Source organism: Tripterygium wilfordii, chromosome 10, assembly GCF_013401445.1.
Source record: "Tripterygium wilfordii isolate XIE 37 chromosome 10, ASM1340144v1, whole genome shotgun sequence".
In the NCBI taxonomy this organism is placed as follows: domain Eukaryota; kingdom Viridiplantae; phylum Streptophyta; class Magnoliopsida; order Celastrales; family Celastraceae; genus Tripterygium; species Tripterygium wilfordii.
This window is the reverse complement of record NC_052241.1, coordinates 9,901,224-9,926,606: the sequence shown is the minus strand read 5'-3', so window position 1 is coordinate 9,926,606 and position 25,383 is coordinate 9,901,224. Positions and strand designations below refer to the sequence as shown.

General features: G+C 35.6%; 5 protein-coding genes across 5 annotated transcripts; 4 read left to right on the top strand and 1 right to left on the bottom strand.

The window, feature by feature from the left end:
- The first annotated feature begins 6,431 nt into the window (after nucleotides 1–6,431).
- Nucleotides 6,432–8,089, top strand: LOC120007978 (probable indole-3-pyruvate monooxygenase YUCCA8). Its single transcript, XM_038858474.1, has 3 exons — nucleotides 6,432–7,219; nucleotides 7,311–7,682; nucleotides 7,788–8,089. The coding sequence occupies exons 1-3, from the start codon at nucleotides 6,545–6,547 to the stop codon at nucleotides 8,013–8,015; spliced, it is 1,275 nt and encodes a 424-aa protein (XP_038714402.1). The 5' UTR covers nucleotides 6,432–6,544; the 3' UTR covers nucleotides 8,016–8,089.
- A 2,738-nt stretch (nucleotides 8,090–10,827) lies between these two features.
- On the bottom strand, nucleotides 10,828–13,884 carry LOC120007802 (monothiol glutaredoxin-S10-like). The gene is made up of 5 exons (XM_038858255.1): nucleotides 13,532–13,884; nucleotides 13,345–13,418; nucleotides 12,476–12,550; nucleotides 11,625–11,651; nucleotides 10,828–11,112 (listed from the first exon to the last, which is right to left on the bottom strand). The coding sequence occupies exons 1-5, from the start codon at nucleotides 13,834–13,836 to the stop codon at nucleotides 11,039–11,041; spliced, it is 555 nt and encodes a 184-aa protein (XP_038714183.1). The 5' UTR covers nucleotides 13,837–13,884; the 3' UTR covers nucleotides 10,828–11,038.
- Nucleotides 13,885–14,434: 550 nt separating this feature from the next.
- LOC120007387 (probable CCR4-associated factor 1 homolog 11) lies at nucleotides 14,435–15,472 on the top strand. Its single transcript, XM_038857581.1, has one exon. The coding sequence runs from the start codon at nucleotides 14,435–14,437 to the stop codon at nucleotides 15,470–15,472; it is 1,038 nt and encodes a 345-aa protein (XP_038713509.1).
- A 2,719-nt stretch (nucleotides 15,473–18,191) lies between these two features.
- Nucleotides 18,192–20,046, top strand: LOC120007386. Its single transcript, XM_038857580.1, has 7 exons — nucleotides 18,192–18,284; nucleotides 18,425–18,511; nucleotides 18,646–18,882; nucleotides 18,997–19,110; nucleotides 19,271–19,324; nucleotides 19,433–19,579; nucleotides 19,690–20,046. The coding sequence occupies exons 1-7, from the start codon at nucleotides 18,192–18,194 to the stop codon at nucleotides 20,044–20,046; spliced, it is 1,089 nt and encodes a 362-aa protein (XP_038713508.1).
- Nucleotides 20,047–24,421: 4,375 nt separating this feature from the next.
- On the top strand, nucleotides 24,422–25,381 carry LOC120007962 (protein enabled homolog). Its single transcript, XM_038858455.1, has 2 exons — nucleotides 24,422–24,532; nucleotides 24,662–25,381. The coding sequence occupies exons 1-2, from the start codon at nucleotides 24,442–24,444 to the stop codon at nucleotides 25,012–25,014; spliced, it is 444 nt and encodes a 147-aa protein (XP_038714383.1). The 5' UTR covers nucleotides 24,422–24,441; the 3' UTR covers nucleotides 25,015–25,381.
- The last annotated feature ends 2 nt before the right edge of the window (nucleotides 25,382–25,383 follow it).

The following is a 25,383-nucleotide window of genomic DNA, read 5'->3' as shown; positions in this document are numbered from 1 at the left end:
CGCATTTGCTGCTGCTGCTACAACCATAGAGCTAGGGGGGTCGGCACCTAGGTTTAAGAGAAGCCTAACTCTCTTAAAAGCTGAACATATATATATACGCACACATTCTCATATTATATATATATATAGAATGAGGTGCCACATGCAGGGCTAACGTTGCGCCAGGTGCAATGGTCCTAAAGCGGTATGTGGACTGGATGAGTATTAGGGAGGTCACTCATCGATGGAATATTCAAACGGTAATACCGACCATATTCTTATATTTATATTATTGGAAACTGTTATATGAATTAATTGAAGGGAATATCAGGTCATCCATCCCATATTCTTATATGCTCAATAATTTCAATTTACATAATTAATTCATACTTCTTATTAATTGTGTGTCCTTTTGGGTTTTTTTTGGCTATTATTGTCATTTAACCTATCTATTAATTAATTCATTTTCTAATTCATATTTATTTTGATAAACTAGTACCTTCCATTCTCTCTCTCTATATATAATTTTTAATATATATTATTTACTAAGAATACTAAAGATCGACGGAAAAATCTCAATCGGCTATGATATTATTTATTAAGAATAATAAGATGAGGCAGACAAACTCTGGAAAGTGTTTGAGTTTTGAGGTTTAGCATGTCAAGCACATTTTGACAGAACATGTTATCATAAAAATTGTCCTGGACAAAAATCCCATACGAGGAACCAATCATGAAAAAATTATTAGTTGACAGTCATAATATTTACTGAGATTTTTATGCTCTTGAATCGGACCGAACCGATCGATTGATTAGTTATTTTAAAAAAAATTACTTAGAACCACCCTAAAATATTCCTCCCATAATTGATTAATCTCATTCTTTTTCTTTTATGATAGTGATGCATTTAATTTATTACATGAGATAAATCAATGAAGAGTTTTTTCATTCATAGATCCTCATAATCTTTCAAAGGTTCTAAATTCTGTAAAAAATATTAGAAAAAGTTTCTAATGTGCCCATCTAGATTTGACTAGATTTTCTTTCTTAAAAAAGTTATTTTGAATATATGTATGTTTTTGTCTTGGTGGCATGTGATACTATCATGTACTAATTTTTATTTGTGAGTGTAAATCCTTTACTGCTAGGATCCATTAAATCCTAACCGTTAGATTAATTATAAGGGACGGTGATGCATTTATAAATAATTATACATGTAAACCCAGCTCTGTCCAAGCTGTCTAATCATTGGGTGGCTTATAGACTATGTAAGTGGATTTTCAAATCCAGACACAAAAAAGAAGAAGAAGTGGATTTTCAAATTATTGAAGAATATTTAAAATTTTAATTAATTAGGGTACATTAGAATTTTTGATGTTGTGGGTGCAATGAATAGGTATCACATGTAGATTATTTTGTGTAAATATGTGGAAGGCATAAAGGTTTCCTCAAATACAATATACATACATATATATACACACACATATATATATGGACCCACTTGAAAGCTTATATGGGGCCCTTGGTAATAAATAATAGAACCTAATCAATCCCACATTTAAATATTTATGTTAGAAAATTCAGTCTAGAGACTCTAAATACTACAAATCAATATTGTCCGCTTTGAGCCAAATGTTCACATGAATTTCTTCTTCTTGGGGCGTTGCTATATCTTCTTAGACCTGAAACGGTGGCATGAATAGTGTCAAAATATCAATCAAGCCAACTAGGTTGGCATGACTATTGGATTTTAAATAGTCACGCCAACTAAGTTTGCATGACCTTATATACACACACATATGTGTATACACATATATATATACATAAATAGATATGTATAAACTAAATAATATTTAGTTTATTCTTATGCTGCATTATGTGATGCATTTAATGACTCTACTACTGCCATTACAAATAATTGGTTGGGAAATTACTGTGAAATTCTAGATGAGGCTGGTGAGGGACATCGATTTGAAGAGATTATAGGCCCTGATATTGAAGCTACGCCCTAGCACGGTGGTAGATATCCTGTAGGTCCATCACATCGATGTGGTCACTTTCCCCGTGCAGCAGATTTTACTATCATTCATCCTAGTTGACTCATGATGAGGTTAGTCCATCAACTACTTCCACCGCATGGAGTAGGCACACAAGACTATATGATATTTGTCTTTGCTTGAATCATATGACAATTTATGTGTTTATTTTTACTGTGTCCCTGATGATGGTTTGTTTATGTTGGATTAAAGGATGACTATTTTATGTATTTTGCCGGATATGGATTGTTGAGTTAAATTTATGGCAAATTGGTTTTAAATTTTTTTTTAATTTTGTTCATTCACGCCACTCCAATTGGCATGAATGAACAAAATTTACTAATCACGCCTATGTATAATATCGAAATCATGTTTCACGCCATCTGTGATGGGGTGAACCAAAAATTCCATTAGTCACTCCATTGAGACTAATGCAAAATCCATTGAGACTAATGCAAAATCGATCACGCCATTCTGAATGACGTGTAGTGTTATATTGGGAAAAAAATTCATCAATGATGGCGTGATCGTAAAAAAATTATAAAGAACACGCCATTCTGAATGACGTGTAGTGTTATATTGGGAAAAAATTTCATCTCAATGTTATATTGAGAAATATTAGTTCTAACAGTGTTATATTGGAAAAAACCTCCATAACTAGTGAAAATATAAGTCTTTCTCTTTAGGTTGACTGGGAGGAAAGTTCAGATATAGACAATTAATTAAGACGCCAAACTGTGGAGTACTAGTACAATACACTACGTACGTACTAGTGCTATAATAGATTTGTTTTACTATGATAATTAAGCACCGAATTTGGAGAAAAAAAATACAATATCTCATTTGATTTGACATAAATGAAAAAGTAAATAAATAAATAAATCGGCTTCAAATGTGAAAGCCCATAACTTTCTTCTAAATAATAATGTTGTGATATATATAATACCATATATCTTAAGTAATTAGCTCTGATAGTTTCTCATCTCCTTCCTTGTTCACAAAGAGAGGTTGATGATTAAAATAATTAGCAAACCAAGACCAAAAGGAGAACGCGGATTATTATTCTACAACAATAATTAATATATATATAGTTCACACCTCGATATATTATATATACGAGTCTTAACTTTCTGCTTAGTAAAGGTTGGCAACAGCAAATTTTTATATATATAGTTGCATAGCTAGCTCGATATAGTTGATGATTTCGCTTTTCTTCAACTTTGCTTTACGCGTGCGATTGACCAAACTAATATAGATTTTCTCAATTAAGCTTTTTATAAGCTTTTGCATACTAATATATATGTATATATAACCATTGATTATACCCCACTAAAAGCTACATCCACACTGCGAAAACACACTAGCTTCCTTGCAAGAGAAGTAGCGCCGACTCCAAAAGTGTGTAACCGAAACGAAAGTACTAGGATCTTGCTACTAAATAATACAAAATTAAAATGAATTAAGTAATTAACTAAACAAAAAGAATAAAAACAATCACTTGGCGATAGTCTAGCTAGTTATCTTTTCGAATATATACGTAAATTAATAATCTAGTTCAAGGTCAGGAGTTCGATTCTAAATGTTTGTGCTGTGCCTCAACCAAACTACTTAACCCATCGGGCAAATTTGCGCGTGTCTAATCTGACCCAATTAAGGGCAGTGGGTTGTTCAAAGAACACACCTACTGAGTTGTTTCGGTTAAAAAAAAAAAATATTCCATCTCGTCCTTAAAGTAGAAAGCTTACACACCCACAAACACAAAACACCAATGCCTTACCAACCTGGCTAGCTGTGGAGCATTAATACCATTATATTTGCAAGCCTGGTTGGTGGCTATATCACATAATGTATGCATGGGTTCTCATTGTATATTTGTATCATTGTTTGTGCATATATGTATAGCCGTATCTCTCTCTTATTATCCCTTTTGTAGCTCGCATTTGGTGCTTTTTGTTTTTCTTTCTTGTTTGCAGTAGAAATGCCTGAAATCTTTTCATGAAAAGAAGAGAACTCTACGGGGAATTCAAGGCTTCATGCACATGCACCCCTCTCCGATAGCTAGAGATCGAGTTTACTCATTTTGGAGTAGTTGTGAGTGAGTGAATGAGTGGCTGTGGGGTACACCCATGATTTTCCAACTCACTCTCTTCGTGCTTCACTCATTATATATATATATATATATTGATACACACACATATATACATATTACCTTTTTTACTTGCACACAAGTTTCTTTATATAATAACACAAAATGCAAAGCCTAACCCGAAGGTAGACTAGTATATATATATACTACTTTAACTTAATTAGTACTAAGAACTATAAGCCTACTTTTGATTCTCAATCATGAAGAGATTAGTGTGAAAAGCATGGACGTTTATAGGCCATCCACGTATTGAAGTTTATCACATGTAAATTAAGGAACGAAAATCAAGGCTTTAATTTGTTGAATCCACTAACGATAATGTACATTCATTACTAGCTACTACCCGAGATGCCTTTTTTTTTTAAAAATTTGTTTTTAACCCATTTTGGTATAGATGTTTCATACATACATACATATATATATATATACTCTCTAGACGTCAAAGTGTAATAACCTCATTGGGTATGACAAAAAAGGTCTAGAAAGAACTTTCCACATGTTGTACTTTTGTTTATTTAAAGAAGCTTTTGCGTGATACCCTAATAGTGAATATCTATAGGGTTAAATTATATGAACTCGAAAGGTTTTGAATTCGATTTTCATTGGGAGTAATATCTTTTTATCCGCGTTGAGTTTTGACCCAACTTACTCTAACGTCAGATGGGAAACCTCTGTACGTGACAGATCTAACGACTCGAGTTTAGACTCATATCGAATGTTCAAAGGACAAACTCAATGATTCGTTCTCAGTTATTAGTTCTTAGTTACCAAAAGAAAAGGTTTAGCAAGGGACAAAAATGATAAATATCTCGAGATAACTTTATTTTGACTCCGTATAATTTGTTGGATATTTAGATCGCATAATAAATAACAAAAGATTGCTTAATAAATCACAGAGAATCAATGTGAAGACATTGATGCACCCTACTGGTTAAATGATACACCCAAGCCCAAGTAAGTAATTAATTAAAGTAAAATAATGAAAAACTATTAGGTTTTAGTGAGGGAAGGGATTGGGACTAGATTTTTTTGATTGGTAGGAAGGAAGACAAATATTCTATCACCAAAAGTGGGTCCCACAAAGCTGGTTGGCGGAATGGGCTTTGTGGGCCCTATTTAACAGCCTTACAACTACGAAACTCCCAATCCCAACGCCCGGAGCCCTTTGTGTGGGGTCAAGATTGTGACAGTTTTTTTTAGGACCCCAATTAGCCACTTCACTTCACCCCTCCACGTGGGCACATCCTAGTCAGCTGTCAGTCTCAAGACTTTCTCTCTATGGGCTTCCGGAAACTCTTAGTGGGCCACTAGAATCAGATGAGGATGACGTGTCACATCATTGCTCCCTTATTCTCCTTCTATTCCCTCTCTGCCTCACTATTCTCAGTAAAAAGTAAAAACTAGACCCCTATATTACTGAATTAGGGTTTGCTAGAAGAATCTTTTTTTGGGTAATGTACAATCCACTCCACTGTACATCGAACAACTAATTGATAAATCTCGGATCACATAAAAGATCTTGCAATCCTCATGGAACAGTTGAGACCTGGGTCGAGGCTCAATGACATTCGTACACACTGGATTGAGTAAGGGTCCATCTCGCAAATTGCGATAAATGAAAATACCCATGAAACTTGAAATTCACAACATCCGCTTGTGCTAAAAGTTATCGTGGTCAAGTTCACTATATTATCCAATGACCCGTTGTTTTTGCTACAAGACCTTCCTACAAGTTAAAGCTTTTTAGGGTATCAAAAATCATGTTTTCATAAGGTGTATGGTAATCATACTCCCACATTAGGGTTCAATTCTCCCTGGAATCATGAGTTCACACATGGATTTTCCATAAATTTGCCTAACATGCGTAGTTTGTGGGTTAGTATGTAGGCTCGATGGATTTACTTAGTGCACCACCCGAAAGGTAGTGACTGCGAGTCGCATCATACACAAAAAAAATTATTGTTGTGTAAACACCAACACCTCATTAAATCCAAATTTACTAAAAGGCCCTTCATATCTGGAAAATCCCTAGATGATAATAAACAAATTCCCCCAAAAAATGTGCTAATCCTTGTACATTCATAAAGCAATAGTATTAATACATAATAATAAAATAATATAAGTAAAAAAATATAATCAAAGGTTATGATTTCAAAGAGCATTAACTTCCCACTCTATCACTTTGCACCTCTCTTGAGTCTTGACCAACTCCCCTATTTAAGCCCCCTCCACCCCCTCCCCACAACTCCAAACCAGAACTGCAGAACATTAACAACAACATCATCAACAACAACAAAAAAACCTCTCTTTGATCCTCCTAAAGTGCTTACTAGCATACCCTTTTGAGCAAAAACACCTAAACCCTCATCACTATTATCTCAAAATGGAGAATTTCTTTCGCTTAGTTGATCATGATCAAGATTTCTACAATCGTAGATGCATTTGGGTTAATGGTCCGGTCATAGTTGGTGCTGGGCCATCTGGGTTAGCCACAGCTGCTTGTCTCAAAGAACAAGGAGTTCCCTTTGTTGTTCTTGAAAAAGCAGACTGTATAGCTTCATTGTGGCAGAAACGCACCTATGACAGGCTTAAGCTTCATTTGCCAAAGCAGTTCTGCCAGCTCCCTAAACTCCCATTCCCTGAAGACTTCCCTGAGTATCCTTCTAAGAGGCAGTTCATCGAATACCTTGAGTCCTACGCAAGGCAATTCGAGATCAGCCCAAAATTCAATGAGTGTGTGCAATCAGCAAGGTATGATGAGACCAGTGGTTTGTGGAGAGTGAAGACTGTTTCCGCTAGTGGGTCTTCAAGGACTGAAATCGAGTATATTTGCGGGTGGCTGGTGGTGGCTACAGGGGAGAATGCAGAGTGTGTGACCCCTGACATTGAAGGACTCGCAGAGTTTGGTGGGGAAGTTATTCATGCTTGTGACTACAAGTCTGGAGAGAAATTCAAGGGAAAGAAAGTACTTGTTGTGGGTTGTGGCAATTCCGGCATGGAATTGTCTCTTGATCTCTGCAATCACAATGCTGCTCCAACAATAGTAGTTCGCAGCTCGGTAAGTGATCACAAATACATGATATTCATCAAATCAATGTAATAGGAATAAAAGATTGGAGTTCTAATGTGATTTCCTCTGTTTTTAACAGGCTCATGTCCTGCCAAGAGAAATCTTCGGGAAATCGACATTCGAATTGGCTGTTTTGATGATGGCATGGCTACCTCTCTGGCTTGTTGACAAGCTTTTGTTATTCTTGGCATGGTTGGTGCTTGGAAACATCGAGAAATTCGGTCTGAAAAGGCCATCAATGGGTCCTATGCAGCTCAAGAACACATATGGGAAAACCCCAGTTTTGGATGTTGGTGCATTGGAGAAAATCAGATCCGGTGACATCAAAGTGGTTCCTGGAATCAAAAGGTTCTCAAAAGGCCAAGTTGAGCTCGAAAATGGCAAGAAGCTCGATATCGATTCAGTCGTTTTGGCTACTGGGTATCGCAGCAATGTCCCTTCTTGGCTCCAGGTGAGACTATGTTCCAACTTTAGCACCATTTGTTTTACAGTTTGTTATGTTTGGTAATAAATGGACAAATGGGTCTGATATTGTCTAGGTATTATAATGTTTCAGGAAAATGATTTCTTTTCCAAGAATGGATTCCCAAAAGCCACATTCCCAAATGGGTGGAAAGGCAATACTGGTTTATTTGCAGTTGGGTTCACAAGGAGAGGGCTCTCTGGTGCATCCTTCGATGCTATGAGAATTGCACAAGATATCGGCAAGGTCTGGAAGGAAGAAACTAAGCAGAAGAAGCAGCGAACCACCGCTTGTCATCGCCGTTGCATTTCACAGTTCTAAGTTCATCAATCAAGTTGACAGACTCTCTATGGTGTATAAACAACAGAATAACAAATACAGTAGAAAAACAAAAAAAAAAAAAAAAAAACTATATACAAAGAGAAAAGGTAACAGAATATAGAGCAGCGGCACAGAGACAGAGCCCTCTCCGAAGGCCCAAAGTTTTGGCTTGTTTTTGGGCACATTTTTTTTAGAAAACTGAGGATGATGAGGCTTTTATCTTCTTTTATTCTTTAAGCGTCATACAGTTCTTTCGTTTTCCTTTGTTTGTACCATGCACAGTGATCTAGTTTTAATGACAAACTGTTGTTATCTTTTCACTCCTCTTTTCTATATTCCAGATTCACCATTTTTAAAGCATATTTGAAACTAAATTCTCAACATGGACTCTCAACCACTTAACGACAACCTAGTTAGATTATCTCTTCGGATTTAAGCTATATACATGATGGTCGAGATCGGAAGTTCGAACAAACCAGTTGGAATATTTCTTTGTGAAATCCTAATTCTATGGGTTTGTCTTACTTATGAGCCTTTTTCTACATAGGTTTCGGCTTAGTCTTATTTGTCACCAGCATTATGTTGACTATTCCGAGATTTACGTTCACTCAGCGTGCTAGGATGTGTGGTGGCTCAGTTACCAAAGATAAACATATGCACACTGACCCTTGTTTTGAATGCAGATTAAGGCCCACTGGCTCATGAGTTTCTAAGAAATACAACTTGCTCATATACATGAATTATCATCAGATGGGTAGGACCAATCAAAGAGAACCAAACCCAGCTCCACCACCACACCCACCACCCTATTTATCTCTTTTCTATCAACTTGTCATGTCGCCAAACTTTCAGGATGGGTTATACAATTACAAACCATTATTCCTTCTAAAATTATTAATATTCTCCATTTTGACTAAATAATAATGTAATGCATTAGGCTAACATAACAAGTTTCAGGTGGGTTGCACATGGATACAGCCCTAAACTCTCTTACTCTGTCCAGAAAAGTTGAAAAGGGGAGGTAAAACATGGTTGAATATGAGATAACTAGCAGATAACTACTTTGCTTGGGTAGATAAGCCAGAAAATGAAGAAACAGGTGGCATAAACTGGAGAGATTCCATGTATTTTGAATGATAAACCAATCTGTATACAGTGAATATACTATTGCACCATCTTTGGTGTCACCTCAAGTAGTTCTCATCTAGGATAAGAAAAAAAAAGTTGAATATTGAATGATATTTACATAGTCTATACGTTTTTTTTACGCAACTGAGGAAACACCCAATCCAACATGCCCACGAGGATAAAACCTCAAATGCAATAACACCCCACACTACGTTAGTGATAGGAAAGACTGGACTGAAACCCATGAGGATAAAAATTGGGCTCCTAACCCCTCCTAGGAAGTGGACCGAAAGCTCACGAGACCAGAAAAATCCCATTGAAATAACTCTCAACTGATTCGGACTCCCTACCTTAGCGGCATGCATCCAACCTAAACTCAGAGATATAACCAAGTTATTGCTCCATGGTTCTATACTCTATAAATGTGGTAGCTATTTGGTCGAGTCAAAACATAGAGATTTTGGTTTCTAATGCAAGGGGGGGTCCAATTTGATCTTCTAGCTATATGCAAGTACAATGAGAGCAACAACAATAGCTATTGACATCACTGCAAACGTACATGGGAATAAGATGCTTACTTTTGACCCAAATCCGGTCTTATCATATAAGGAGCCTACCTCACCAACCTCTACATAACTAAAACCTATGTAAGAAAACAGAGCTTAGACCTAGTAATAGAGACTTGACAATTGGAGTTGAAGGGTTTTACTTGCAAAGCTTCTATCAATCATGACAACTTTCTCAGTGCCACCGGATGAGGCTTACTCCAACGAGTTTCTTTTTTACCAAATTAACACCCGCCAAATCTTTCTATACCACAATAATACTTTTTCAATAAATTTTACCAATCTAGCACTTTAAACCATTGACAATGGCGTGATTAGTGTTTTGTTTTCACAATCACACCACTGCCAGTGCTCAGCTCAAAAAATTAAATTCTGAGTGAAGGTTTGTGTGTGCAAGGATTGTGAGTTGAGTTTTTGAGATGATGAGGTGGATGAGAAGAGCGTGTGCGTGACAGTGAGGGAGCTAGCGAGTGAGAACATGAGAGTATGGATGATAGAGGAGGATCGCTTCAACGCTTTTTTTGGACTCGATTTTGAAGATCTAGAATCACGCCACTACGTCACTATCAATGACGTGATTGTGAAAACAAAACACCAATGACAATGTCGTGAAGTGCTAGATTGATAAATTTTTTGGAAGAAGTATTATTGTGATATATAAATATTTAGCGGGTGTTAATTTGGTAAACTCTACTACAACTACCCTTTCCACACAAACAACCAAAAAATAACAAACAACCAAAAAATAGAAGAAAGAAAAAGATAAAAAGTAGAGAAGATTGATGGGGTAGACATCTGCTGGAGTATATTTCTTTACTGCATAATTCAATTCCTAATGAAACTAGAACTCCTAACACAAGATTCCCTATAAAAAACAGGTTTGGTCTAATGGTGAACCTCGTTAACAATAATTACAGAACATATGTTTTCAAAATTTAACAATGATTTCTCCTCCCCTGCCTGTATTCCACATCCCATGCCCTTATATGAGCCTTCCCCATTTGTAGCAAATATTTTGTTTCCCAGCCGTTACAGATATCAGGCCTTTATCCCAAAACAAACAGAAAGCTAGAATTCAAAGGAGCCAGGAAGAAAGGACATCCTATAGTAGTTGCAACTACATCTAAGCAACTCTTTATTGTTCACAAGTGAGACCATAACATTAAATTGTCTAAGTTGTAATGTACATTGTTATTGAATAGGCACAAAGAAATTTAGATTGCATTTAATGACCATAAATCAAATTATGCTGGTTTTCAATATTATGTTCTCAAGAAATCAACATCAGCAAGAGAACGAGACCCTTACAAGAGGCCGCATCCAAAAAGATTAGCTACTCTTCTTGGCATTAGCTTCAGATATCAAAGACTCAAGTTCTCCTTTTCGATGCAGCTTCACAGTATCTGCATCAAAAATATCTTTGATCAGTTTGTTCCTACCATTTGCATATTGCAGACTTTGTGCAAATTTTACTATCAGAATCAACATGAGCGGTATCTTTCGTTTACTAAGACTTCAAAAAATTAACATGTTTAGGGTAAGTTCATTATTTGTGGTATAGAAAAAAAATCCAATTCAAAATTTTTTAATGAAGTTTCGGAATGTAACATCAAAGAGAAACTTCACATTAAACTTATCTGATGAGTAACCAAGACATAGAAAAGAAAAAAACAGCTGGGCGCAAAACACAAACACATTTCTTGGGTCTTAGCAGGTACTGGGCATAGACTGCCGACAAAATATCCATAGAATAAGAAGAAAGCAGCAGAAGAGTTGCCTCTCCAGAATAAGCAATATATATCTATAGGATATGGGTTAATATAGTTATAGTTGCAAACGACAACATAGTATAATAACAAAAAAATTATGATCTAGTGAGGAGCAGTAAAAATGGGAAACCTGAAACGAATTATACCTGTACAACCGCCAATGTGTTTGCCCCCTGGTCATGGAAAAGAAAAGAATTTGAGCATTTCTAATGATTGAATATCAAAGGAAATAGACAAAGGGTGTGCCCTACAGGATAGGTTGATGGAGTATAACACATAAAAATAAATAAAAATCAATTACAGAACAACAGAATCCTTTCACTTTTTTCATTCAACTAAAATACTTCAAGTAGTCCAGTTTCCAACACAAACATGATATAAAAGTTAGTTCCTGTAAAAGAATCTGACAGGATATAACTGCCTGTTCCTGGGAAAAAAAAGAATCTTTCTTCAACAACATAATCCAAGATATTTTCAAGAAATACTTAATCCATTCAAGGTAAAGTTAATCTTCGGTGAATTCAGTAACCAAAACAGATGATCTTAAAAGATGCACAATACGTAATACGAAGTCTAATTTCGCTTCTACCAAATCTACAGTTGAATCTTCTTCCACAACAATAAGGAGTTTTTGGCTCAGCGGGAGCCTACTCCTTTAGGACTCGAATCTCAAGTCCCCTCACCTGTTATTAATAATAGTTAAAAATCGACTTATAGGATTAAAAAAAAAAAAAACCGTCTTCCACAACCGACAATCAATTCATTATAGCACTCCATTTCATCTACATATGACTTTCTATTTCTTATCTTAGCTGCCAAGCTCTTCTGCTAAACAGGATGTAATATACTTTACTCATGCACAATGCAAGAATCATAAAACACTGTGTAAGAGAAAACTATTGGGCTCGTGAAGAATACACGAACAAGAGTTAACCATGTTTTATGCATGTGAAAAATCCACTTGTTAACCATTGAAAAATCCAAAATCACTACTTACCAATAAAAACATTCGGAACAGTATGTTGTCCAGTAAGCCTCTCAAGTACCTTCTGTAACTGGGGCCCCTGGGGACCTGAAAGAGAAAATTCTCTTTAACATGTCTCAAAATCAACGAGGGCAAAAATTTTGGAAAGATTTCATGAATTGATTCCTGAGTTGGCTTGTGATTTCTGGTTTTTCTATACCTTCGTCAAAGTCACTTGAAGCTTTACTTCCTAGTTCCTACCCCTCAATATAGTCACTTGTTTTTTTTACTGTTTAATCTGTTTAGATAAACTCTAGTTTATCACCCAGGTTATATGGAACGCCACCTTTTTGGTCTTCCCTTTTAACTAATTTATCCTCCAATGAAATATCCTCACAGCTTGTTCCAAGTGAAGTACAGGAAATGACAACATAAACTAACACTTAAACAGGAAAATTTATTTACATAGCCTACGACAAAAACCCATTTAGAAAAGGATTTATGTAGATTGGCAAGCTCGAGACTGAGCTTTAAATTAGCTGAGTTAATCAAACCACAGCCAATGCTAGATATTCATTGGCCATAGGATAACATTTCAGTTTAAGAAACTATTATCGTTCCTAAGAGCAGTCAAAATCAAGCACATCAATTGAATTCCTTGATTCCATAATAAACTGGATCCGTTAAAGTTCTTTTCTTTTTTCCCAAAGAAAATGATAAAAAGGTTGAAAGCAATCCAAAAAAAAGTTTGGTCCTTGGTGAATACAAGGATCCCAAATTGAGATACAATCCCATGATTATGCAAGCAATGGCTTTCAAGAGGTTATGCACAGGGACAAACATTAACAATTACAAGTATAATATAAAAAAAACTATAGAATTGAGGGAGGAAGAAGACGTACCCAGTTCGTCCAATTCTATAACAAGTGGTTCAACAGCAAGTTTCTTGAACAACGATTTCACCTCAGAAGAATACCTTACAATACAAAAATCAAAACACACAAGTTTCAGAACGTATACGTGTATATATACATAGAGAGAGAGACAGAAATAACAGCCAGTTTATATCAATGAGACTAGAAAACTCACGAGCACCAAGTTTTGGAGTAAACAACAACTGGGTTCTCAGCAATTGTCTTATTCACGCTATCTTCCAGCCGTGACCCAAACGACGAAGAAGACATGGCTCGGACCGAGATGTGTCGGTATCCTCTGGAGCCACTGATGCTTCTAAAGCTCGCGCTAGTAATGATTGATTGAAGGCAGTAATTGATGCTTCTGTCATTATTGTTCGGTTGAATAGAGAAAGTGGAAAGATTGGTGAGAGGAGCGAGGGGTCGCGAAGATTTCAGAGAAACCGATGAGAAATTGAGTGCCATTGTTGGGGCTTTCATAGAGCGTCTTCTCGACACAACTTTTCTTCAATTGTCGGGCTTGGCTCGCTTTCGCTGGGCTTTTCATGGTGGACCTACTCTATATAAAAATTAGAGGTGTAAAAAAAAAAATCGGTTTCGGATGTTGTGTTTAGGAAAGATTTACTTGTTTAGACCCCAACACACATATTGGATTTCAGGCCGCATACGTAATTGATTAAATCTGAATTGGTTTAAATCTACAAGACAATTATCTAATTCACATTAAGGTTCGGATAACATTTTTATGTTAAGACTTGGATCCAGTTTTAAATCTAACAAAAATTTCGTGTTTGAATGTGTCCAAACATGATTTAATCCGAATCATATAAATTCGATCATCCATATCGAATAGAATTTTGCCACCCTAATGAAAATTTCCTAATTCCCCTATCACAAAACCTATATAAGTTCGGACATGAAATCCGAAATCCATATGGACTTCTCCCAGTTTATATAATCACAAGACCTCCAACCCTTCGCCCAACACACAAATGTTAAAGACTCCTGTTGCTCTGTTTCTTCACATATCAATAGGATTTCCTTATTCGGAAGAACAGGAAAAAGGAATTCATCTTCCATGGCGGCTATATCGATTCTTGAAGCAACTTCCATGGCTGAAGCGACTCCGAAGGAATCAATCTCAACTCTTGAGCCTAAACCAGTGATTGTGAAAGAGGTTTGGGCAGAGAATTTGGAATTCGAGCTCTGGCAAATTCGGGAAATCATTGGTTTCTATCCGGTCGTCACAATCGACACCGAATTTCCTGGCACGATCTACAAGCGAAGCAGCGACAAGAATCTGAATAATAATCCTCCATACAACTACGATTTGATGAAAGCTAATGTGGATGATCTGAAAATAATACAGCTCGGTCTCACCCTCTCTGATTTCGATGGGAATCTGCCTAGCTTCGGTTCTTCATTCTCCTACATATGGCAGTTCAATTTCTGTGATTTCGATATCGACGAAGACCCTCACGACCCAGATTCGATTCAGCTTCTAAGACATCAAGGAATCGACTTTGAGAAGAACAAGGAAAAGGGTATTCCTTCAAGCTACTTTGGAAGGTTATTCTTGAGATTTGGGATTTTGAGCAAGGTTCCTCTCACATGGCTGACTTTCCATGGCGGTTACGACTTCGCCTATCTCATCAAAATTTTGTCAGGAGAAGAGTTGCCTTGTGACCTGGTTTCTTTTGTGGATCAATTGTGGTACTACTTTGGGGCTCAGGTTTATGATCTCAAGACTGTCATGTCTCGCTACAACTTCTATGGCGGACTGGAAAATTTGGCCAAGAAACTTAGAGTCAAGAGAGTTGCAGGGAGAAGTCATCAAGCAGGATCAGACAGTTTGCTAACAATGCAAACATTCATGGAGCTCAAACAACAATGTTTTGCTGATGAATTTGAACTCACAATGGAAAAGGGGAAGTGGACTGGGTTTGAGTGGGAGCTTTATGGATTGAAGGTTGTAGTATTGCTGGACTGCCATGGCCAAGTATACACAATATGTGACTCTGATTGGTTTGACTTGGTTCTTTGTGGGGGAAGGGATTGGAAGGAGTTAAATTTGGTTGATTCTCATGGCCAAATTGTATACATTCTAGGCTATTAAAATATTTTCTTAATTGGAGTAGTTTCTACTATTAAATCATTCTATGTTATATATATATTAATGTCTTTAGTTTTCATGTTCTGTTTTTGCATGCCTTTAAAAAGCTTTGATTATTTTTTATTTATTATTATTGTTGATCAAGTTTTGCAATTTTTAGAGCTTAAAAGAGTAAAAGAAAGAACTTTGTGGTATGTTAAGGGTTCAAAGTAAGCCTATATGACCCTTAAAATTTCAAAGTAGACGTTATTTTTTTAAAAATTTTTTTTACTGTAGTTGCTTGATTGCCAATTCCTTTTTCCATATGAAAGATTTAATTTATTATTGGTAAAATATAATATTTGATCCCTCAACTATACCCTGAGTTTCACTTTCGTCCTTGAACTTTTTTTTGTTCTTAATTTCGTCTTTCAACTATTGAAATATATCTATTTCGTTCTTCAATTGAGAGAGTAACAAGATAATTAAGCTCGAGCTTAGACTTCCTTTCACAAGCCGAGCACAAGTATTTGAAAGATCTGCTCAAAAACACTTGTAATATTACCTAAACAAAAAAAAAACTATTAGTTTCAAATTCTTTTTTCCCACTAGCCTTGTTGATGCATATGACAGTTTGATAAAAGGAAGCTGTTGATTCGAATCACGGGTACTAAGATGGAACCCAAATTAAAAATTACCCTCAAGGAATTACAACCTTAAATAGTGTGAAAGTAAAAATTCTAAAATAACGTGAAATGAAACATAATAATAAAAATCACCACATGTACCAAAAATAAAAGAAAATACTAAAGTAACAATAAATTATTGATTTGAAGGTCTAGACAAAGGAATTTGGTCAAACATCAATGGATGTAGTCCAAATTGACTGGTTTTGAAACACAAGTCGTTTTCGAGTCAACCATGCGCTTTTCAGCTTAATTGAACACTGTTAATGATTGACTTATTGACCATTAAGTCCTAATTTCCATTTCGATCATATTTATCCAAAAATGTGTTAGCCATCCAATCCACATTACTTGTTAAGCAATTTCATTGACGTGAGAAAAATGAGATGATTAATAATATTAAAAAATTATGAATGAAATATTAAATATGTAGTTAAAAAAATCCCACAAGAAAATCTGCAAATTCAAATGTAATTAAAATTATCAAATCAATTGGGCCCAACTTTAGGTCATAAACCCTAAAAAAATTTTTGGTAACCGAGAACAAAAATACAAGTTTGCTCTTTAGGGTTCTTTCATTCATTCAGTAATTCATCGATTGATCACTGAAGATTTAGCTTGAGATTGACCATTGTGATTGTGGTTGTGGTTGATTTCAAGAAACCATGGAAACCCAAGGAGCATAGTGGGTTAAGGGTCCGATGATCGAGAGAGGAGCATTCGGCTCCGTTTACTTGAAATCATACTCTTCTCTACCCCTGCAATGGCCGCCAAGTCTGTTGAGGTTGTTAAGAACATAAAAGGTCCCACATTGATAACACACAAGTTTACCAATGAGTTTATATGTACAAAGCCCACCCTAACAAACGAAAGACCCTATAATAAAAACAAAACCGTGAGGATAATTCTATGTATCCATAGTAAATCGAAACCTCAAAGCTCACAATATTGCTATGTGATGGGCCCCATAATAAAGACAGAGTCGTGAGAGTAATCCGATGTATTTACAGTGAACCAGAACATCAAAGCACACAATATTATTGTGTGATGAGGCCCAATCTTCAACAAGACCCTATAATAACAACAAATCCGATGTATCCACAATGAGCCGAACCTCGGAGTGGACAATATTGTTATGTGGTGGGGTCCAATCTCCAATAAGGCATAATAAGGACAAAGCCGTGGGAGTATAATCCGATGTATTTATAGTGAACCGAACCCCAGAGTGGACAATATTATTGTGTGGTGGGGTCCAATCTCCAACAAGGCATAATAAGGACAAAGCCGTGAGAGTATAATCCGATGTATTTATAGTGAACCAAACCAATCTCAAAGTGGACAATATTGTTGTGTGGTGGGGTCCAATCTCCAACAAGGCATAATAAGGACAAAGCCGTGAGATGTATTTATAGTGAACCAAACCAATCTCAAAGTGGACAATATTGTTGTGTGATGGGGTCCAATCTCCAACAAGGCATAATAAGGACAAAGCCGTGAGAGTATAATCCAATGTATTTATAGTGAACCGAAGCCCAGAGTGGACAGTATTATTGTGTGATGGGGCAAATTCACGAGCGTAATCCGATATATCCATAATGAATTGGAAACCTAGAGTACACAATATGTAGTTCTATGACAATAAACTACTTTTTATGTCGACATTTGATTCTCAATAATATTCTAGCGAATCTCCTCAGAAACAAAATTAACGACAAGTCCTCTCCTCCAATGTTTTTTTTTTGTTTGTTTGCAAAGTTTTTAAATTTATGAATTATTTTAATTTCCCATAAAAAAATGATAAAAAATGAGAAAACAAGAAAATGAAATGTTAAGAGAAAACATAATTTAATGTTGATTACTTGATTGTTGTTTATAATGTGGGAGTTTAAAACACTTATTATGGCATTTGGACTCCTAGGGATGCCCAAGGAATACCAACCTTTTTCCAAAAAAAAAGTAAAACTACAGTTTATAAATGACTTTGACAGATTGCCAGAAAAATAGAGTTGCAATAACCCATGGAGCATAAAAAGTGCTTCTTACAAATATCTCTATTGATGGCATATGTTGCATGCACTTGTTGTCGCCAGAGCCTTCATGTGCAGAGCCAACTGAAGCGTTTGAACAAATCTCCTCTTAAATCTATCAAGGTAAATTATTCTTCTTCTTCTTCTTCCTCTTCTTCTTTTGTACATTTGTATTGTGCACACATGACATTTGTGTGTATAAACAAAATCTTTCATCTCATATCTTTTTGCCTATTATTGAGCTTTATACGTGAATGAATTAGAGTCCAGATGGAGATATAATTGATTGCATCCACATTTATGATCGACCTGCCTTTGATCATCCTTTATTGAAAAATAATAAAATCCAGGTAATCCATTCTCCTCACTTTCCTAGATACCTGTTTCTTTTTTTCCCCCAACTTTAACACTTTTTTTTCTTTTAAAAAAAAAAATTCTCTTTGTTGGTGATATTATAATGAGTATCCATTATTTATTGGTACAGAAAAGACCAGCTTTGCACCCCAAGATAACTTTTGGTATGAGAAATGTCTCTGTAAAACCCATTACACAGCTTTGGCAGTTGAATGGAGAATGCCTCGCAGAAACAATTCTCATCAGAAGAACTAGAAAACGTGATATATTAAGAGCAGGATCTATTCAAGCATTTGGAAAAAAGAAATATCTCACCTTCCCTCTATCAAATACTACAAAAACAATCCCTGGTCAAAATCTTAAAGAGGTAATTACTTAATATATACCAAGTAAGAAACTTTTTACCCCTATTTTCCTTACGTTTAATCTTCTTTCTTCTTCTTTTTTTTTTTCTAATGTAAATTTCTTTTGAACCCTTTAGTATGCAATAGCTTACAGAGCATCAGGGCGTAAGTATTATGGTGCTAAGGCATCCTTAAGTATATGGAATCCTAGAGTTGAACAACGTAACGAATTTAGCGTATCTCAAATTTGGGTATCTACAACACATGCTCATGATGTCATTGAAGTCAGTTGGCATGTATTATTGTATATGATCTTAGAAACATCAATTTTTAATTTATTTTCAGTAAGAAAAAAATAAAAATCATTTTTAACCTTTTTTGTTTTCATCCATGCATGGTATGAATAAACAGGTATACAACCAGTTATATGGAGATAACAATACTCGGCTATTCATTTATTGGACTGTAAGATTAATAATGTTCATCTGTACCAACCACATCATTTTTTGGATCTTTGTTTTCTGATTCATTGAATTTGTAGTTGTTATTCTAATAGAAGTTTACATACAACAGAGCGATAGATATGTGTCAACGGGTTGCTACAATCTATTGTGCAAAGGCTTCATTCAAGAAAATAAAGAAATAGTTTTGGGAGGAACCCTTACTCAAGTTTCTGTCCATAATGGTGTTCAACATGATCTAAAAGTTTATATTTTTCAGGTAGAAACTTACAAAACCCTCTCCAATAATCTTTCTATGCAATGTTTAGTACTCTTTTGCCATATATATACATATGTATTTTTCTTAACATGGGAACCCTTATAATATAGGACCCAATGGTGGGTAACTGGTGGTTGCAGTATGGAGACAAGATGCTGGGATATTGGCCATCATCTTTATTTACATATCTGAATGAAAGTGCGACATCGATTGTGAATAGACAGGAAGGTGGACAACATACCACAACTGAAATGGGTAGTGGTCGTTTTCCTATAGAAGGTTTGGGCAATGCTGCTTACTTCAAACATATTCAATATCTTGATCAAGAGCAGAAACTCAAGGATGCTAGGAGTTTGCACACTGTGATTACTCGACCCACCTGCTATGATCTTCGAATTCGTTATGGTGGCGAAATGAAAACCCACTTCTATCATGGAGGTCCTGGAAGAAATCCTGATTGCCCATGATATAACTTACTACTAAACTTTCCAAGATGCTGTAACTTGTTGTTTTGCTGTAACTTGTTGGCTCACTTCATCCTCTCCATGAAATAAATGTTCAGCTTTGACAGAATATATACAGTTGTTTTAGGGGGGTGGTGGGATTTCCAAAGGTTAATTTTGTCTAACTTGCTTGTTTTCATTGCTGTGACTTGTTGGCTCACTTCATCCTCTCCTTGAATCAAATCTCCAGCTTTGACAGAACATGTATGGTGGCTTTAGGGTGGAATTTCAAAGCTTAATTTTGTCTTATTTTTCACTTGGATTGAAAAGTATAGTTTTGTTTGGATATGCAGCTATGACAATTAGTAAATGGGTTAACTAAATGGAGTCCATGATAGCCTCCAGCAATCCATATTCATGATCAACCAGCTTTTGATCACCCTTAATGCAAAAAGCCTAAGGCCCATGAAAGCCCATCTCCACTGGCCATCAGCGGCCCAATTGATTTTTTTGCATAACAGTCGGTTTTGTATTCTTTTTTTTAAAAATACCATTGAGAAGTTTGTTTCTCATTAGAATTGAACTTTGGACACACATATGCCCAACTCAATTGATTGTCAACCGAACCACCTCTAATGTAGTTCGATTATAACCGAGTTGACTGAATAAATAGTATACACTTATAAATCATAAATCATACACTTGTTAGACTCATGACCAAAATAAATAACTTTTGAAATATGAAGAGCCCATTTGCTAACATCCTAACAGCCCAAACCCAATATGAATGAAATAAGTAACTTTTATGATGGGACTATTTGTACCCTAGAGTTAGTTAAGGACACTCCAAAATCGTAAAAAAATCTCTATCTAATAACACCTCAACTGGCCCTACCATTTTTCATTTCGCCCCAGGGCCCTAAAGACTTAGATACGCCTCGGAGATAAATGCAATAACCCAAGGAGCATAGAAAGTGTTTTTTACTAATCTCTCTATCGATGGCATATGTTGCATGCACTTCTTCTCGTTGGAGCCTTCATGTGCATAACCAATTGAAGCGTTTGAACAAATCTCCCCTTAAATCTATCAAGGTAAATGCTTCTTCTTCTTCTTTTTTTTTTCGAAAACTCTATATATCCATAACAATTTCTTCCAGAACCGATCATAACATTCTTCGTTATCTGATTACACTGAATTTTTCATTATTACGTTGTCTAATTACATTACCTTTCGTTATTACATTGTCTAATTACATTGACTTTGGTTATTCCGTTGTCTAATTACATGTTATGACTGATTATGGTTGAATTTGTCAAGGATACCTAGCGCTCCCATTTTTTCTTGTACATTTGTGTGTATAAACAAAATCCTTCATCTATTTTTTTTTGCTTATTGAGCTTTATATGTGAATGAATTAGAGCCCATATGAAGATATAATTGATTGCATCCACATTTATGATCAACCTGCCTTTAATCCAGGTAACCCATTCCCCTTACTTTCCTACCTACCTTCTTTTTTCCCCCAACTTTAACTCTCTTTTTTAAAAAAAAATCTATTTGATGGTGATGTAATGAGTATTCATTATTTGATATTGGTATAGAAAAGACCAGTTTTGCATGTCCCTAACTTCAGATCATGGGTTCTAGTCTCACCTCCTCCTGAATATTTATATGGAGGTGTGTGGGCTTAGTCTGCCCCTGTGTGGCCTTGGTTTGTGCCTCCTGCGTGGGGCCTGTTGACACTTGTACTTTCATAGGCTTGATCTGGTGGTGTGTCATATATTGTATATGTACTTGTACTAAAAAAAAAAAAAAGGCCAGCTTTGTACCCCAATGTAACTTTTAATATGAGAAATGCCACTGCAAATCCCATTACACAACTTTGGCAGTTGAATGGAGAATGCCCGGCAGAGTCAATTCTCATCAGAAGAACTAGATAACGTGATATATTAAGAGCAGGATCTGTCCAAACATTTGGGAAAAAGAAATATCTCACCTTCCCTCTACCAAATACTACAAAAACAATCCCTGGTCAAAATCTTAAAGAGGTAATTACTTAATACATACCAAGTAAGAAACTTTTTACCCTTATTTTACTTACGTTTAATTTTTTTTTCTAATGTAAATTTCTTTTGAACCCTTTAGTATGCAATAGCTTATAGGGCGTCAGGGCGTAAGTATTATGGTGCTAAGGCATCCATAAGTATATAGAATCCATAAGTATATGGGTAGTGGTCGTTTCCCGACACAAGGTTTGGGCAATGCTATGCTGCTTACTTCAAACATGTTCAATATCTTGATCAAGAGCAGAAACTCAAGGATGTTAGGAGTTTGCACAGTGTGATTACTCGACCCACCTGCTATGATCTTCGAATTCATTATGGTGGTGGAATGAAAGCCCACTTTTATTATGGAGGTCCTGGAAGAAATCCTGATTGCCCATGATAATTGTGCTATTAACTGCTTTATCAAAAAAAAAAAAATTGTGCTATTAACTAATATTATTCGGTTCCTTAAATTTGCCAATCATAATTAATTAATCCTAGGAATGCTCAGCCAATATTAACTTATCAAATACCAACGAGAGATGACTTGGTTGACAATCGACTGGGTTAGGTATATGTGTGTCTACGGTTCGATTTCAATGGAAAACATATTTTTCAACGATATTTCAAAAAAAAATTGTTGTTTAACTAAATAGAGTTAAAATATACCAACAAGAGATGGTTCAGTTGGCAATCAGTTAGGTTAGACATATGTGTGCCCATGATTCGATTTCAATGTGAAACATATTTCTCAACGGCATTTCAAAAAATAGAGTTAAAATATGGAATATAGTTGATTGGGTCCATATATCATATCTATGATCAACCAGCTTTTGATGCAAAAGCCTAAGATCCAAGAAAGCCCAAGTTCATGAGCCATCAGCCCATAACATGTTTAAGGCCCAGTGTCTTGTTTCTTTTGTTTTAGGCCCAGTGTCTATGAAAAGTTATGATCTTTGTGTGAAAGTTGAAGAAGTACCATCCATGTCAAACAACCAGAATGTAGCAACAGCCAACAGCGGTGAAAGCGGTCAGCTACTGCACTGATGTCCTAGAAGAATTAGAGGAGTTCGAGCCTCCAGAAGTAGCTGCGCCATTATATGAAGTGGCACAAGGAAATTAAGTTTTTTAGCAGACCAAACACAGCCAAGTATGGTGGCGGAACCAGCATCAGATATTGGATGGTTGGAACTCTATGCGAGGACAGCACGTCCGAAATTTTTTTTTGGGTTATATATATTACTTGTTAATATTAAGATAAAAAATAAAAAAAACATATCCATAAATTTGATAAAACGATTACTATTTTTTTTTCCTGAATTCTCATATTTTGGTAATATTGCATAATAAACTCGTTGAGACTTTGATCAAACAGGTCTGTCTTAATGTGTGTAAACTTTGAGATCAACATACAGAAGGCCCTTCTGAGGAGCTTTCTTTGTTTCATCGGCTTGCTTCTTTTCAATTTCGCAATCGCTATGTCATAATTTTCATAGTTGAAAATGCTTCCTCTAAGATGTCGTTAGTCTATACAAAAGCGGATACACCAAGTTATACTTTGTCGCAAACATTTTCTATGCAAGACCCGCAAGTCATTTCAACGCAATTTCCACCACTACATTATTCTAAAAATGACCAATTATTTGTGATTAATTTTTATTGGGCTAACGGAACATGTATCATCATCATTAGTTGAGTTATTCATGTGTAATTAATATTTAAATTAATTAATTATAATATTGTCTCCATAGATTCAAAACACACCCACATTGGCCACTTTCTTTTTTTTTTTTTGAAATAATTGGCCACCCTTTTAAAAAACTTTTAGTACAAATAAATTAAGTAGTAGTTAGTAAAGTAACTACTCATTGTTAGGTAACTGATTCTTTGAGAACAACCAATCACATGCCATATTGTAATTTCACACCAACTATATATATATATATATATGACTGATTCAAGTATGAACATATTTTCTTTATGAAGAATAAAACAATAAATTAATTAATTACTCCTGACTCCTATAATGTGGATGTGAAAAAAGGGAATCAATTTATGAAGAAGAAGGAGTCAATAAATTAAATTAATTATAATTATAATTATAATACTCTCTGCAAGTCTGCATACAGATTCAAAACACACGCATTCATATTGATGACCCTTTCAACAACTCTTACTACAAATAAATTTATTAGTCCTAAGTCCTAACTTAGGTAGGTGTCTTGTCCTTAAATAATAACATATATATTAATATATACATCTACATATATACATACATACATATATGTATATAGCTTGCCTATAAATAAAGCATGTTCAACTTCATAAGGAGTACTACACTAAAGAGAAAATAATATCAAAAAGACTACAACGATGAGGAGTTATCTTACTCTAACCACTGCATTTGCAGCAATTCTTGGACTTCTTGGCTCCATTGCTACTCAAGCAAGACCTTTATCAAAAGGTATATATATATATATTTACATACACATATATATGTATATGTGCATCATAAAGACCTTTACTCATGTATATGAACTTTAACATTCTTGAATAAGCTAATTAAGTCTATGTTGCCTGTTCTCTCTCTCAGGTAGTAGTAGTACTACTACTACTTCTTCTGGCTCCTATGAGGTTCCTGTAATTGCAATTTATGGGAGTGATCATGATCAGTACTTAAGCCCCAAACATCCAACAGCAGCAGTACTGTTGTCGGACATGGACATCGTACCTACTTCGCGACCGATAATTATCGGCAACCTTGAACGACGGAGCACTCCTTTAGTACCTTCATCACCAATCCCGGATACACCACGCGGACAGCTAGATTTTGGTATCTCTCCATGCCATGTAGTCTCTCCTCCTCCTCCTCCACCACCACCAAAACTACTACTACTTGAGCTACCACTACTCCATGAAACAACATCCATGGTCTCCAAGCTATAGCTATTATATATATATATATATATATATATATATATATATATGTTCAATTCCCAGCTTTTTAATTTTATATATATTCATGGAGGATCCAACAAATCATGTGTAAGGTTTAGTGGGTTGATTTGAAAATCATCACCATTTACAATTAGTGTTCCCTCATTTGAGAGTTTGATTACAATCATGTTTCGATTTAGGCCGAGTAATGAGCAACCTTGTCCGGCCCATTTACAAGTGTATGGGCCATCCAATGATCCTTTCTACAGTGGCGATCTTAGGCCCATTATGCTAAGGTCAGGAGTTCAAATCAATCAGTTGAGAGTATTTCTCTGTAATTTTCTTGGTTCCATGGGCCTATCCACTTTCGAGACAATA

Bases quoted from the DNA above. Each gene is read 5' to 3' on its own strand.
- LOC120007978 (XM_038858474.1), top strand. From the start codon at position 6,545: ATGGAGAATTTCTTTCGCTTAGTTGATCATGATCAAGATTTCTACAAT. The intron at 7,220-7,310 runs GTAAGTGATCAC...TGTTTTTAACAG, and splicing joins CAATAGTAGTTCGCAGCTCG to GCTCATGTCCTGCCAAGAGA. The intron at 7,683-7,787 runs GTGAGACTATGT...ATAATGTTTCAG, and splicing joins ATGTCCCTTCTTGGCTCCAG to GAAAATGATTTCTTTTCCAA.
- LOC120007802 (XM_038858255.1), bottom strand. From the start codon at position 13,836: ATGAAAGCCCCAACAATGGCACTCAATTTCTCATCGGTTTCTCTGAAA. The intron at 13,419-13,531 runs GTGAGTTTTCTA...TTGTATTGTAAG, and splicing joins TACTCCAAAACTTGGTGCTC to GTATTCTTCTGAGGTGAAAT. The intron at 11,652-12,475 runs GTAAGTAGTGAT...TTCCATGACCAG, and splicing joins TGTTCCGAATGTTTTTATTG to GGGGCAAACACATTGGCGGT.
- LOC120007387 (XM_038857581.1), top strand. From the start codon at position 14,435: ATGGCGGCTATATCGATTCTTGAAGCAACTTCCATGGCTGAAGCGACT.
- LOC120007386 (XM_038857580.1), top strand. From the start codon at position 18,192: ATGGCATATGTTGCATGCACTTGTTGTCGCCAGAGCCTTCATGTGCAG. The intron at 18,512-18,645 runs GTAATCCATTCT...TTATTGGTACAG, and splicing joins TGAAAAATAATAAAATCCAG to AAAAGACCAGCTTTGCACCC. The intron at 19,111-19,270 runs GTATCTACAACA...ATGAATAAACAG, and splicing joins TTAGCGTATCTCAAATTTGG to GTATACAACCAGTTATATGG.
- LOC120007962 (XM_038858455.1), top strand. From the start codon at position 24,442: ATGAGGAGTTATCTTACTCTAACCACTGCATTTGCAGCAATTCTTGGA. The intron at 24,533-24,661 runs GTATATATATAT...TCTCTCTCTCAG, and splicing joins AGCAAGACCTTTATCAAAAG to GTAGTAGTAGTACTACTACT.